Here is a 16418-nt window from a genome sequence, read left to right as displayed (position 1 = left end):
TTCGAAAATCGCGAACTTGTATCTATATGTAGATATTATATCAGGGTTTCCAAAGAGATTTTTTTTTAACCGTGCCTCAAAGTTTCGGTAGAGCATTTCAATTGGAATATTTCATCCAAACATGAGCTTTTATCATCGATACTTGGAAGGGCCTATTTCCTTTTTTCCATTTTCAATTTAAATGACGCGTAAGGAGGATCGAAAGATTTTTGAATTTTTTTTTCCTTGTAAACAGCTCGACTTATGAACGAATACAGATTTTCAAGTTAGAATTTTCCTATCTCTAACTGATTAAGAGATATTCGCCAATAAACATTGAGTCATCTTGAATATCTCTTAACCTGTTACAGTCGGGAAAATTCTGTCACAGTACTTTGTTGTAGACCGTAAAATTTCCTATAAGAATCTATATTTAGATAGTTTACAAGTCAAGCTGTTCGCGGGGGAAAAAAAAAAAAAAAATCAAAAATATTCCGATATTTTTGGCCTGTTATTTAAATGAAAAGTGGAAAAAATCAAATAGGTGCTTCTAAATATCAATATTAAGAGCCCATATTTAGCTGGGATATTCCGTTTGAGATGCTCTACTGAAATTTTGATGCGCGTTTATTTTAGTTCGCGAATTTTTTCCAAAGACTTGTTTGGATGCCGCGTACCTGTAGCGGTCCCCACTTAATCTATATTTGACGACGGTGCAAAATTCGAGGAGCAGCGAGCACCTACGGTCAGCATAATCGGTATTAGGCCCGATATCGAAACTGCTTGCGTCGAGTTTATACCCTGAACACCCTCCGTCCCTTCGGGGAAGGAATATACACGCCTCTGTGCGAGATCGAGTGTGCAGACGTTCGTGTAATTCGCGGCAGAAACACACGTATAACCGTAGAGCTTGCTAATAAATTATCAAATTAACCGGGTCCAGCGGCCCTGCAGCTGCTGCTGCTGCTGGTGCTGAGTGTGGCAGAAAAATATAAAACCTGCGTCAACTTCACCGCCGGTTCCATTCCCTTGGAAAAATTTTCATCCCCCGGCCTCGCAAAGTCCCGAAATAATGAAATGAGCGGAAGGAAAAATAATAATATGTGTACATTTTGCAGAATATTATAACGAACGTGGGTGAGAATGAAAATTTCTGCTTTCTTTGTTTGAAGATTTTTTTTTTTTCTAATCAGGTGTGCAAAACATATATACACAAATATTAAACTGGTCAAAAAAACAATTATCTTGTAATTATTACAAGTAATAATATGCGATACATGTAATTTCAATTTTTTTATTAACTTTGCTCGAGTCGAAAATTAATTGAATGACATGATTTCGTGGCGGTATAAATTCTTGACGAATAAAAAAAAAAAAAAAAAAGACGCACAACATTTGGTCACAAGTCTAGTATTTTCGTTGTTAATATCGAAAAAAGTGAATTTTTACATGATTTCAATCTCAACTTTGAATAACTTTTCACAGAGTTGAGATATCAAAAAATTATGAGAGACCTTTTTTGTAGGGTATTAAATTCCCTACCAAAATATGTGGTGAACATTTATGTACAAGACCTTGTTACTGAGTACAAGATTCAGAAATAATTATAATTATCTTTGCGTATTAATTGAATGGAAAATGAAAAATTGCGTTTAAGAATCACTAAATATTAACATTAAGGGCTCAAATTAAAAAACGCATCTTATTTCCTGTTCCTACGACTACTGCACATGTGATTTTGAAAAAAAATACAGTCGACTTTTTTGGACCAGTTTAATTATATGCAAGGAGAAAATAAGTGATTGAAATCCTGGTTACGGTTCTCTTCCTTTTTTATATTCCTTGTCCTGTTTTCAAGAAAATAGCTCAGCAGGGAATCCTTTCTAGTGAATCATCGGGTTACTTGGAGAATATGAAGATGAATTGTCGAGCCGAGAGTAGGCGACTCGGTTCTTGGCTCTTTATCCTCAGACAGCATTAGCGTGTCCCATGTTAGGCTAATAAATAGCTAAAGTTTGAAGCACGTGGGTCATACGTCTCTGCGCAACGTCGCGTCGTTGTAAATCCGAAACTTGTACACGATACGACAAAAGAGCATTGAGAGCTTTCCGGGCTTGCATCCTTTTCCATAACCGGGACGAATTGAATTCGAGTATCAAGATCTTGTCGAGTTATAAAAACTATTGTCCTTTTAAACATGTTTCACCGAAGTCCTTGGTTTTTGTTCTCGGTTTATTTCTCCCGCAGTATCGCGGAAGTCGGTTCTATTTTTTCTTACTTTTTTTACATCGCTTACAATGGAGATGCAATGACGAGGCGATCGATGATGTCGAAAGTTTGGAAAACGCGGCGCTTTTCCACGGGAAAAAACGAAATCTTACCGTAGTGAAAGGGCGCTTCACAAAGGGAGAAAAAATGAAAAATAGAATAAGAAAAAAAAAAAAACAAATTACCCTGAAACAAAAACAACACCCCGCAAAGAGGAGAAACAGGAGAACGAAAGTTGTCTCGTAAAAAACGTTTTGTTCAGAGAAATGAAAAGTGAGGGTGAGATATTGTGCCCAAAATTCAAGCATGCTTCGCTGCTGCTCCATGATTCTGATGCTGCTGCTGCTGCTGTTGCACAGGCTCTGGTTTAATTTAACTCGACGAGACAATAAAACGGCGACATTCGGGGAAGGGGGGGGGGGGGGGGGGGGCGTCGGTTTGTTTTACTGTAGCCCAAAAGTTCGTCCGTCTAGTCCTGCTTTGACTCACTTTAATCACAATAAAGATAAAATTAACGCCATCATCCGTTTCTGCAATTTTCTACTCATGTTTTAACCCCCTTCGGTCACACTCGCTTTCGTCTTTCTGGCTTATTTCATGTCTAGAATTTTCTTTCACCGCCCGATTGCAAGCACGGATGTGTGAATGACTACGCTCGAAATTATGATTCACCCTGAAATTCTCAATCACTTGCGATATTTCCAGTTAGAAAATTATCAAGTTTGAAATAATTATCGCCCGGAATAAATTTCGATTATACGATTGTGGACGCAGTTTAAGTTTTCCGTTCTCACACTGCAGGTTCAAAGTTCGAATAAGAATGCAAATTGTTTTTTTTTTTTTTTTTTTTCAGCTTATTGAATACAACAAATTCAAATTCAGTAAACCTGTCTTTAGATTCGTAATTAGCAACCGAAAAAACCTGATGTACCAGTTTTCATTCAAATCCATTCATTTATTCTCAATATATCGTCATTTTTGTTTGATTTTCTGAAATTTTGTTGTTTAAATAATCGAAAAAGTACCGAATCGATCAAAGCCAAAATCTAATCAGTACTAAGTTTGGAAAAGACGCGTCGATTGAGACCAAAATCATTGAAAGCCGGTAACTCATTGTTGAAATATCGTCGGACAAAAAAAATTATCACATACGTACATCAGAAAATGATTGGAGCTGATTCTCTAAACATGAAAACGTTAAGATCTAGTCAGAACTCATCTTCTCATTTTCACGTTGATCACAATAACTTCCTTTTTTCTTCGAAAGCAGAGAAACTGAAAGTTAAAAAGCAGCACGAGTATAATTTTTGTTCACCGAACGATCGAGTAACGAAATTCGATTGCACGACGCGATACGATGTATTCCAAAGAAAACATCGATGTGAATTTTGAGCTGCGAAAGATTGGTCCGAGAAACAAACTGGCGATGAGAAAAGAATGGAGGAAGAAAAGAAGAAGCATGCTGCCGAAGGAAACTTTTCTCGTTAATATGGATTTTTCCATCTTTTTTTTCTCTTTTTTTTTTTTTTATTTTATTTTCACTCTCTCGCTCTCCGATATTGCGGGTGTGCACGTGTGTGTGTGTGTGTCTGGGTGAATTTTTTAAATTCGAGACATTTGTTTACCAGTAGATAGACTCCGAGGCGTGGCTCGGCTGATAACCTATTCCCCATCGCTTATCGAGCTTTCAATAAGTTTGCGGAAACTTTCTGAACCCCTCGAAAACAGCCGGGAGACCGAGATGGACGGAGCGGATGTTGAGAGGTGAAAAGCCAGGGGCGGAAGCGAGGTTTTCGCGGCGATGCTCGTGGTTTTGAGGTTTCGGGGTACCTCTGGCTTGCGGTGGTGAGAAGCTACCCGAAATTGAATACATTTTCCTGCAGGAACGAAATGACGGGAATTCCGAACTCTCGAACCTGGCATCTGGTGGCACTTTCCTCGATGGGTTGAAAATTGTTAACGAAGGGTTTAAAAAAGGTGCGATTCGGTATTAGGGCCGAATTTTATCACAGCAACTGATCGGTGAAAAAACTTGTGGATCGAAAATTTCAACAATTGATCGCTGACTGGACGAAAAATGATTTCCGTACCTCTTTCGTAATATTTCCGTGTTTACACACCGAGGAAACTTCTTGACTATTTCAAACTTTTTAAAGTACCCAACCGATGAAACCAAAAAGTTTGCTATGTATTTACTATTCTTCTTGTTTATGTTCATTCGTAATCTATTTTCTTATATCTTTTGCGATAATTTAACTGTTCAGACTTGATTCAATTGATGAAAACGTATCTTTCATCCAGAAAAAACCAGAAAATACAGTATTGAAAGCTATAATCCCACTGAACAGTCACTTGTGAAAAATTTTCTTGCAATTCAAACGATATTCGAACTGTTATCATGGGGATGCTGATTTGACAATAATTTTGAATCTGCCGTAACAAACGGAATTTTTTTTTTTCGTTGCTCTATTTCCTCCCCTAACGACAGGCAATACTCGGAGCTAAGAGCTTGCGACATTCTAGGAAAAGCTCTGCTCGAACCTTCGCCACGAAGAGAATATCGAGTGTATACTTACTATTAGCCCGGTTATAGGAACCCCGGTGTCAGCTTCCATAAAGCTTTAGAGCTCGTCGCCTAATAGGTTTAGCGGTCGGAGATACGGGATAGAGGAAGGAAGCAAGAAAGAGACGGCATCGAGGAGCGGAATACTAGAATCTGTTTCTGCAGGATTCTACGAGGTCCTTTCCTCTCCTCTTCATGGCCACCATAGTCGCCGGTGCTGTCAGCCCCAAGGTGTTTTTCGACTTCGAGTGTGGACTGCTCGTTTCGACCATTATGGAAACCGCCGCCACTCCTTGATATTGGTTTCGCGTTTCGCGCCGAGGATCCTGGACCAGGGAAATCCAGGATCCTTCAGGACACTGAAAGCTGAGGTTTTTTTTTTTGTTTTTTTTTTCGGACGGGATCATAAAGCGAAACGACTATTAGATTCGTCACCTTGGAAGAGAAACGACCGGAAAAATCTTTGCTCGCTTGTTCGTCTCGATAGATTTTCCTCTCTTTTGCACTTTTTTGTTTGTGTCTTTTTCTTTTCTTCTCACTGTCCTTTGAATCGCGTGCTTACCTCTCTCTCTCTGTCTTTCTCTCTCCGTTATTAAAATATATAATGGATCAGAAGTGACGTCCGACGAGAGTTTTCGCGACTTGACGTTGACGCTTTCGAAAATTAAGAACGGCTTTTAAATCAGGATCCTACTTCAGAGGGCAGCTTTCTGGTGTTGTGGCGGTTTTTTCCCTGCTCAGCAAGCGTGATTGAAGTGAATTTCTTCCTTTTATTCTCTCTCTTTCCCTTTTTCTCTCTCAAGTTCTTATTATTCTCTGCAGCCATCCAGCTCGCGCAAGTGTTTTGCTCAGCTTTCATTTGCGACACATTAAGCGTGGGGTCCTTTTCACCCCGCGCTCTTCCACCTTCGATTCTACATGCGCTTTGTTGGAATCAAGCTACGCTTTGATGTTTTTCAAGGCTGAGACGATCCACCTTGGGATTCAAACGCTCGTATAATAATGGCCTCGATGACTTGCTGCGATTATTGTTATTCATACCTTAAGGTATGATCTGGCGTAAGAAAACTTACTGTCAGCCTTGATTGACATTGAAGCGGGTCGTAACCACAGTCATTACTCCGGCTCACAGTCCTCTTTCTGTGATCTTGAAGGACCTCGCCTTCCTGTTTCTTCACAAAATTTTCGTTGAGTTTACTCTCTTCTTCTTCTTATTTTTGGCTTTACGTGTATGCGGAAAAAAACATTATCCTTCAAGCGAAATCGCAAAAAACAGGTGATTCCATGATTGACCAAGCTTGCGGGACATTCGTCGACCATCCGCTTTCCTCTTTCGCTAGTTTGAGTCCAACACGTTTCGCCACTGTGTATTATAATATCGGAGGATCAGCCGCGGATTGAGAATCCGGCGGAATGTTATGAAAAGACATGGATATACGGCCTTGGTTGTGCCCAATACTCGACTGGAGGCTGAGATGTTTCCAAAGCTGCGGTAACATTCTCCGTGTGGCTTGTAAACACACTCGTACCCACACATAATCGTCGGAACAAAGCAGTGAGCACGGATGAAGGAAAGATTCGGAACCGATAGCTTATCGCAACACACCTTCCTGGAAGCCCAGACCACATCCATCGCCCATGGCATTGACGAGGGATCAATACTCCGATGAGATATGGGATTGCATCCGGGCCCTATACCTCAAATCTCGGATTCGCCAAGCTGTACAGTGCTGAAATACAATTTTTACTGCTCAATTCCATCGCGAATTTGCCGCCTTGCCTTGACTTTCGGGGTCAATGGGCTGGGAGAGAAATTGGAACCAGTGAAAATGGTCGATTCGTAATTGTTCGTTCCGAAATTTTGACCCCTTCAAAGTCTCTGGTTCTTCTAGCGGTTCGGAAGTTCAACCCTTGCACAGTTTCGAATGTACTGTGGAGTAATTTAAAAACGCTTATTTCTCCCGTCTGCGAGAATTGCGAGATATCTGCAGTAGACGGGTTTCTAGATGAGAAAAGCACGTTGCCGGTGAGCTTTTTACCGTAGACTGAAACATCGGGAGAAACTAGTTGTGGGGTTTCTCGTGTTGGTTGAGCCGGTTCGGTGAGTGCCTACATCGCTTTTAGTGCCAGAGAAGCATAATAAATGTTCAATCAGCAAATTGAATGCGTCTAACACGAAAAGTAGGTTCCGTTGGGCCATTTGAAGTAGCCGAAAACTCTGCTGTGAGAAACGCACGGCTGCAAGGCCTTTGCCATTTCAGATTTGAACCGCCAGTGATGTGATACGTTAACTAACTGATTTACTTTGCCTCAGTTCCGACTCATTTGGAGCTAAGCTTTGACCGTGGGTAACCTTTGTCCGCATCATTCAACTACGGCATCAAAGTAGTAAAATCTCTTTCGGAGAAAACGCGCTGAAGTACAGCGCTACATCCTTTGGGAATATTTTCCTCTTTAACTCTGGATGAAAGGCGAAGGTGCATGAGAGAAAAATCCGGGTTTGATAGTTTCAGAAGCTGACCAATCACAGTTACCGAACTTTGCCAATTCGCCTTTCTAAGGTATACGGAAGTCTGTTGGAAGTTTTCGCTGATAGTACGAACTTCCATGATCTGCTTCTCGTTCTTTGCTAAGAATACAATTGGAGGACCGGAATTTCTGGCGAATCCTTGTTGCGCGGCGAGTCGAGTTGAACAGAGGACTCATGATACGGACAGACGAACCCGTTCGATTGTCCGAGTGAAGAATCAAAAGTTCTTACCGGTTGATCGAGGAAAAGGGTCAGAAAAAGCCAGGCGCGTTTCAGCGTCTCATTTTTTCCATATTTCAAAACTCTCTGACTAAAACCGCACCTCGAGAGACGTCGCATCATTTCGACACGGTCAAAGGGTCGCATTATTCAAACGCACGTTTCTATTCATATTATATCCGTTGGAAAGTTTGAAAACGCCCCCGCGTGTTTCCTCCGCCAAGGGGGTGGAGGGTAAAAGTTATCCGATCATTTCGAAACAAAGCGCCGGGGGATTTGAAACTTCCACGGAAGACGAATAAACCTTGATCTTTCTCGAATATCCCGTATCCCTTATATTATACGTTTATGCCTTCCGACCAGATGTACACAGAGGTTTGATGTCTCCACTTTCCCAACCACCTCTCAGCCCAGCTTAGCCCTCGATCCAGACCTAGGGTCGCATCCGTTTCAGATCACATTTCCGATTCCCCAATCACCTTTCAGGCGGTTGTCTGATTACCGAAGGTTAGATTTGATAGTTTCGTGTATTCGCGAAGGGGCTTCCACTCATGAATATCGGTGTATCCGTAACTTCAAGACTTCGAACCTTAACTTCATGACATCAACAGATTTCACATGATTTCAAATTACCTCGAGCGACTTCAGGATATCAGGATTTCAACCACATTCTAACAGTTCTCATGTTGTTTCAAATGACATCAAGTGACTTTGAACGACATCAAGGGACTGCTAGTGACTCCATGACCAATCATGACACAATGACTTTAAGCGACTTCCCGACATTCTTAATGACTATGTGACTCCACAGGACTTTTCTTACGCTTTACATTCGACTGTAGAAGGAGTTACCTTATTGTGAATTCATCAAATACAAAGTGCAGAGCTTTTCACAGTTCCTCGACTGAAATAGTAACAAGAACCGTCAGAAGTTTCTTAATCCTTTGTTTCAACTTTTCCATCAGTTGTCAAGGAAAAAAGGACACAGTCTCTTCTCCGCCATTTTACATCCCCGTCCATTTTGCCGTCTCGGGTACATTGAGGGGACTGGCAAAGGGTCCAGCAACGCGGAATCGATCACTTCGATGAAGCTATTAGATATTATAATAAGCCGTCCCGGCGGCTGGCTGGTCGTGCGGTAGAAAGGGTATGGGGAGCACTTTGTGCAATTTTTTAACGCCATGCACTCAAGGGACAGACTATAGAAATTGGCTTTATCCTGGAGAGTGGAGCAAGGTAAGTGCTACTTTATTAGCGGGAGCGAACTATGATTGAAAATTGCGACTTCCCGGTCCCGGGCTCGCGGCACTTTGGAGTCACGTCAAGTCGCGTGTCGGCTGACATAACGTGCCCACGTCTCTATCCCTGAATAAGAATAAAGAACCGGCAGTCGGGGTCGAAGAATACGAGCCTTGAAGAGTTGATTAATCAAATATATTCAGGGGTTCGTCGTAGCTCCAGCGTTAAATTCATCTCCGGATGAAACGATCGCAATGTGCGGTCCGCAATTATCATCCAACCCTCGCGGTGGCTTCTTGGTAAATGAAAAATTCACCGTTCAACCAGCCTTTTAGCCGAATCGAAATCCCCGAGAGATCCGACCGTCGTCTCCCGAGGGACAGTTAATTTTTCAAGGAGCCCCGGAGCAGCGGGTCGCCGCAATCCTCCGTGATATCTTATCTCGCATTATATTTCAATCTTCGCTCTCGGCTCTTCAGGCAATTAACCAGACGTCAGTCAGCCCGTTTCCTGTTTATAACGAGAAAGTCTTCCATCCTCGCATCCGCTATTTTCTCGATACCCGCCCGGAGTTTTCATCATCCTCCACCTTCGTCTTCATCCTGTATAGAATTGAATAATGCCCCGAGTACAAACAATGCCTGCGGAAAGACGGGGGAAGACGAGTGAAACTACCGAGTCGAGATGAGAGTTCCATTTCTGCCAAGGCAGATGAAGTGGCGCCTCCTGGTTATTTAAATACCTTCTCCGATTCGCGTCGGCCGCCTCGAGGTTCCCATTCAAAGCGTCTCAGTCGCAACCTCTGCGCCACGGTTCTCGGTTGATAATTTTCTTATTAGCGCTTAAGACTTTGTTTTGGTGATTCTGTTTATCCATCTTACCTACTCCCTCCCAAATTCCCCGCTGGGCCCATAGACTCACGGCTTGCCGAAAACTCCGGAAAGTCCCGATTTTAATTCGACTACTGAGAACGTCTGCTATAGCTTACCCTAAGTCAACTTCAAACGCTCCGAAATTACAATCGAGGTTGACAAGCTCGGGTCAAAATTCGTATCTCAAACTCACGCCGATGCTTTACCTCGTTTCTCGTACTAATTAGCTCAGATTTGAAAAATCACTCGAGACAAGAAGGATAATCGCTCTGCGACGTGGAAAATTGTATTTAATTCCAATTAAAGATTCCAATTACCAAATGATTTTGCAAACATTGCGAAACTGGATCTCGAAGGGTACTGACGACGCTAAGTAATCGAAATTACGGTTCATTCGCTGTTCGGAATAACAAATAGTGGTGTGAGATTCTTGTTTTTAAGTTATCTAAAATTTTAAGAGAATAACGAAATACATGATCCACATCAATTAACATGAATATCGAATAACGGTTTGGATCATTTTTTCGAGGTCACAATTGTCCTCTGGAATCGCTCAGCTGATCGCAAGTGGTGTCTTCAGGGTAAGAGGAATCGGTATGAGAAGAAACTCTGGAACTTGTGACGTTTTTATTTGAATTTATAATTCTTTCAGAAAGTTTTTGACACAGGTTTTCCCCGACGATAAGTCGTCTTGAGGCGGGGGCGAGACGGAGGAAGCGATAACGCAGACCTGTCCGTGGTTGTTATTTTTGTCTGACGTGTCGCGAAGAGAGATCGCCAGGCTTTCAAACGGGGCAGAGAAGAGATCGGGTAAAAGCTGAGCGGCGGTGAGGCGTCGGAAGGGGGGCGAGAGACAAGAATGAAAAGGTGCTTGCGGAGGCTTACATTCAAACGACTTCATAACTGCCTTTCTACCCTTGCTGCGCTGCTGCGCCGCTGCTCTCAATCCCCGTCTCTTATTCCCCTCCAGCGAAACAAGGCTGCCTCTTTGGTGATGTGATAAATCTACAACCCTTAGTCCCTCGCGTGAAACCTGCAGCGGCCCTGCTCTCTCTGCTTTTTCCCTTCTTTCTCCCTTCTACTTCCCCCATACGCTCGAATCCACAAGGGAAACATTTCTTCCTTCGAAAATATTCGACAAATTTGGATCATGGGTTCAAAGTAACTGGCGAAGATACATTCGTACGATCAGATAAATGTTTTGGTCTTTGAAATCAGAAATGTGTCGACTCGAGTAAATTTTAACGCCAATGTACGACAACCCAATCAACTTGAACTTTTTTTAACGACGGAAAAAGACGTGTGTCATTCCCGTGTTTGAAAAAGTTATAGAATCTTTTAGAACGGGGGATGCCACCGCTCCAACTGACTTTATCGATCATCGTATCGTTGTCCGACTTTGTCGATAAAGGATACGGTCAGGCAGAGCGGGGCTCTAGACGGTTTTTACTCTCGATCGATAAGATCAGCTCGAAGGTTTGTGAAAAAGGTTTGCGTCTTGGCTTTGTCAGTAATATACGGATTTGTGTCCAGAACTCTTCTTGCTATTCTAACGTTGAAATTCAATAAAATTGTTTTGTACTTAAGACGTGCAAATTCAACTTACTTTTCGATACTCTTCAGAAATGCAGCTAAAAAACAAAGATGTTCCGTCGTGTTTTCTCAGCTATCGATCCTACAATGTGTCGGAGGCAATTTTTGAGTCTTTGAGATCCAAAAAAGTGTGGCTACAATATGGGATTCTGCGAAAAAAGTTTTTGGGCCTGACAAATTGCAAAAATATATCAATCTAAACATCGCAAAGTAATTTTTTGATTAATTTTGGTATCGCCGTTGACATATTTGTAGGTAAAAATTTTGTCTCAAGCTCAACCTTATACTCCTATTAATGTTTCAAAATCGAGAGAAGAATATTTTCAGACCAGCGTATGAGTACGCAAGATTTTCATGATTTGCAGTATGGAAGAATTTAATTGCCACAAAACGAATCGGAAGTACCGTAAACGCTGGAATAAAACCTAGTCAACTATTTTCATCATCGCAAAGCTGCTAATGATCATCGCAGTGGTATCGCACCAGTGCCAGTTGGGTTAATCGATTGCCTTGAACTCAGTCCATTATAAGTTAACGATCCCCATTCCTCAGTCATACAATTCACTTCTCGCCAGGACACAGTAAAAAAATTATGCCGCTAACGAGAAGGAGAAAGAACGATATTCAACTGCAGAATAAGTATAACAGTCTCGATGCAAAGAATTAACAATCATCAAAGACCATGCGATGCGTGTGGCAGTGTGGATTGTAACAGCGCCGCGAGATGTGTATCAAGGTGCAAAAACAAGAGTTTAGAAAGTTGAAAGTAGCAAACCGGGTTAGAGTAATTTGATACGTATAGTTGTATTATCTGGGTCACATGCGGTGAAAACTGTATACACTACGAAACAGAGTCCAGGCAGCGTGAAGTAAAGCGGCGATAGCGTGCGGTGGGTGCAGTTTGCTCGGTTGCTGCTTGAGGGGTGGTCGTAGGGCTGCGGGATTACAGAGGTGGAGCTGAAGGGGCCCATTCGGGGTGCAAAATGGGCGGAGTGAGGATTTGCGGGGGCCGATGCCTGGCGGAAAGTTCCTGTCATGATAGGAGCTTCGTTCCGATCTCAAACATCAAGGATAGTCGGTGGCAGAAGTGCAGGAAAGCAAGCGATCTGAGGGTGAAAATCGCGAGCCTGGAGTTGGCGTGAAACTTGAGTTTGAACTGATGCAAAAAAGTATTCTTGTTCTTCTTCAACGTGATTTTTTTTTTCTCCTGCACACGGTGCTTATGCTCACTTCTCTTCGTATTTGCTCGGATTTTATTCTTTTCAACTAATACTGGATGGATAAGTCATGTGTACACCTCCAGGTACCCATAGGCTAAGTCAGTGAAAATCTCTTCTTCCCGACTTTCCTCTTACCAGAGTTTCTCAAGTGAGATAGTTCCCAGAGTTCTGCTTGTACTTGAATGAGAGCTGCCGAGAATCGATAGATGGAGAGACAGATCGCGTTTCAGGCGAGCTCTGAAAGGCTTTTTATTATCTTTAAGTGAGCTTGTCAAGCTGGTGAAGGTTTTCCACCGAGAGTCTGAAGCGTTTTCTGAGCGTTATATCCGCGACGCGGTTTGAAAACCCCCCAAAAACGGGAACCAGGAAGAGGAAAGTCCGTTGGGGTAATGGTCTGAGGGAACAGTGTGCAGTTATTAGACGATGCTAGAAGGTGTTAGGCTCTCTATGGTGGTGAAAATATGGGGATAGCAGCATTTCTTATATCTTACCACCACCAATGACAGTGTCTGGTTGTGAGTTGTCTGATGCCTGGATGTCCATTTTTCGCTGCAACGTGGTCGTAGCGGTGGTAGTAGTAATGGGCGACCCTGCGTAACAAACACCAAACGCATTCCGCGTCTATCAAGTATGCACAAAAATTTCTAGAAAGCGCTTTTGTCGGGGGGTCTTCAGCCCTGGTGGTAAAAGATATTCCATCATTTCTAAAGCTCGTAGATTTTCACTACCGGGGTTGAAGAGCCCCTCGTTCTATTAGGTCAATCACAGCCCGGTTCGATTAGTAATACGAATGGATTGCAGTAGCCGACACCAGTTATTGCCATCGAGCTAGTCAGAATGATTCAGCAGGGTGACGCGTTTATTTAGTTGATTAAAAAAGCAGACACATAGTGACACTTACATGTGTGTATATTATGCATGATATGGTATAGCTGCGCAGGGAAGTATAACGCTTGGGCTGAGTGCAGGCGAACCTGAAGAGGTTGGTAGTCAAGAGTTGACTGGAAAAAATGGGAATAAAACAGAACCTGAAAACTGTGTTTCACCCTTGTGTATCCCAGTAAAGATTAAGAGAGTTTACGAGACGAAAAGAACAGCTTGAGGTTCGCGTCAGGAAGTTCAAATGCCACGTTTAAAGATGTTTGTTCAGCAGATAAGCGAAGGCAGACAGCCAGGTAGACGTGATCACCGTCATAAAGTCCCCTTCGGAACTGTACGAGAAATAAATTCACTCCTTATACGTACTTTTATCGCCGACTGGTGTATCCCGAAGGAATTTTGCGCGACGTAACATTGCGCTGTCAACTTTTAAACGGAATAGTTTACCGAAAACTTTTATACCCAAGGATGTCAAGAGAATGGAACTGCGGTGCAATACAGGTTTTGCATTATACACTGATTGTGAGCGGAAAGATGGGAAAACTCAGAATGCGGAAATTTTTTTTCACTGGTACCAATTCGACTCGGGGATGGCCGACTGGAACAATTAGCTAACGGGACCGTCACATACGTCAGATTTCACCCCGGGGTGAAATACACGCTGCTTCCACCCCTGCAGTACGCGTCGTTTAATTCAACGTCCAATTACCAAAGCGAGTGCATCAGGAAGGATGGAAAGAGCAACGAGCGCGAATGGATCGAATGACAAAGCGGGTGGCACTCTGGTAACGACGTATGACAACGGCGAACGCGAGTATCATGTTTTGAAAAAGGCGTCAGTCGCCTCACTGTCCACATTTGCGTTTCAATTCCCGCCGATGGTTGACCTGATTTTTCGCGCCCCCATCGTCACTTTGTAACCCAATTACCCAGCTGCTTTTCTCTTCGTCCGGTTACCTTTAGTGTTCCGTTATTCCTCTCGGGGGTGAAGTTTTCTCTTGTACCGTTTTATCAATTTTTCTTTCTCCAACGAACAACTGGAGAACCGCTTCCGGGGTTCGAATAAGGCACAATTACTGCGGGCCGACTTGGAAAACCACTCGACTTTAAAGACGTCGTTCTAACCGAGGTCAAGGTTTCCGTTGCGCGTTTCGGTCCGCTTCAAGATCTTACTTCTGATAAGTGTAATAGTCCATTTCCCGACAAATACCTGCTCAAAGTTATTACCAATCATTCTCTCTCGCTTTCTCAAACCATCAATTGCGCTTGGGGTCGCGTACCCGATGTACTCCTTTTCCAGTGCATTGGAGGTTCGAGTTCGTACATAGCCTGATCAACAGATTTCACGTCCTTGATTTATCGTGACACTCTGACTTACCGGGGTAGTAGACCGAGTCATCGGAAACGGAGTATCTGGCTTCGGGTATCGTCAAGTTGCAGCCGACCGTGACCTCCTCCGGAAGATCCTTATCCTTAAGTAGAATCCGCGAACTAATCGCGTACAACATATTATCCACAGACTGGGTGACCTCTGGCCTCTGGATCTGTTCCACGCCTCTGGAAAAAGCGAAACACAGCATCATGAGCGAAGCTTCTCGGTAAGCTTTTGAGGGGTCGTGAATTATCAAGTGTCAATATCAACGAGCGCGTTTCACTCTCCGCGGTGCTTCCAGCCGATTAATTTTTCATCCCTTCAAGGGCCACGCGGTCCGCTGCATTATTGACACAACAGAACGGGGATTGACTCGAAACACGCAGCATGGAACGTGACGTGTGTCAGGGTGGGGAAGCGTCAACAGTAAACATAGCGAGCCAGGCCTTTGTTTTACAGCGGTGTACACGTCGATGTCGCACGTTTGATAGGAGCAAACGAAAAAACATGCGCTGATCATCGCGATTCGATCGAGAATCGAGGAGGGCTGGGCTTATTAAGGGCTCAGAAACGACAGGGGCGATGGGCTGGCTAGATTGCGGGGTAATTACTTGGCGCACAATTATAGATCCACGACACACCATCGCGAGTCTAATAAGCAGTCCGCGGTATAACAATTTTCCACACGCCATTGTAATTCCTTAATTCGCCGGTGAACCCGCCACCACCATTCCTCCCATGTGGACAACTTGTAAAACACCTACGTCTTCATTAACCGCACGTTTCCCATGGTCCCAACGAACCTGTGAGCCGTGCAACTCGGACCTTAAACAACACCCACTTCCTATCTAGGATCTAAAGAACTGATTTCTACCCTCTTCTTGCCACTTTAACTCCTTTCAAACCATCGCGCTTTGTGGAATCGCCGGCTTTGACGAATCCCCTGAAAACTCGCCGGTGAGGAACCTGGTCTTCAGGTTCAGACCGATTTTGTGAACAAACCTACGCTCCAAAACGCGAGGCGATGAAAATCGATCACGATATGAAGGCAATTTGTACTTACTCGACGTATATCTGAAGGTTGGGCCTCGGGTAGAGATCTTCGGCGAAGCATGTCAGTTCCACACCTTCCGTTCCGTTGACACTTTTTTTACTTTGTATCAAGCTGAAGTTCTTCCCCGTAGCTGAAACAAACATTTCGTGGCTTGTTAGTCCGCTCTTTAAACCAGGGGTGGAATCCACGTGACACTTTAATTTCCCCAGGTTCGACCCCCGGGGCTTACGGTAATTCAGCTCAAAATTATTACCTCAAAAGTTGTAGAGAGAGAGAATTCTTAAATCACCTGAAAGTGAAATTTGATAAATTATACGGGCGAAGAGGATGACCAGCCGTGAAAGCTTCGACGAAACATTATACCAGCCTTCGAGAGTTTGTGAAAGCTACACCGCCTGTCGGGAAGTTTAGCTTGCATCACAAGATCAACCGACTGGCGAAGCGTGAAAATCACGGTACGTAACACCCGTAGCTTTAACGTAATTGCCTTGGTTAAAAGTTACCGACTGTCAAGCCCGATTCAAGCAGCAAGAGCTTGCCCGATTTTATCCCGACATTCGATCATCCGTGGCAACGTTTTTCAGGATGAAAATCGACGTCGAGGATAAGCTATGGTTTCCTACATCAATT

At 43.3% G+C, this 16418-nt stretch overlaps 1 protein-coding gene across 2 annotated transcripts in view; it reads right to left on the bottom strand.

Annotated features, from left to right (window-relative positions):
* The window catches only part of LOC107219977, a 112367-nt gene that overhangs the window by 30339 nt on the left and 65610 nt on the right, over positions 1-16418 (bottom strand). Inside the window, exons 3-5 of one of the 2 annotated variants that reach the window (XM_015658357.2) lie at positions 15798-15918; positions 14741-14919; positions 12975-13073 (exon numbers count right to left, since the gene is read on the bottom strand). In XM_015658357.2, the coding sequence (XP_015513843.1) occupies positions 12975-13073; positions 14741-14919; positions 15798-15918 (399 nt within the window). The remainder of the gene's footprint in view (positions 1-12974; positions 13074-14740; positions 14920-15797; positions 15919-16418) is intronic. The other variant, XM_015658358.2, reaches the window with a different exon arrangement.

The sequence above is a fragment of the Neodiprion lecontei genome, chromosome 7 (assembly GCF_021901455.1).
Source record: "Neodiprion lecontei isolate iyNeoLeco1 chromosome 7, iyNeoLeco1.1, whole genome shotgun sequence".
Taxonomy (NCBI): Eukaryota; Metazoa; Arthropoda; class Insecta; order Hymenoptera; family Diprionidae; genus Neodiprion; species Neodiprion lecontei.
This window is presented reverse-complemented; position numbering and strand designations above follow the sequence as displayed.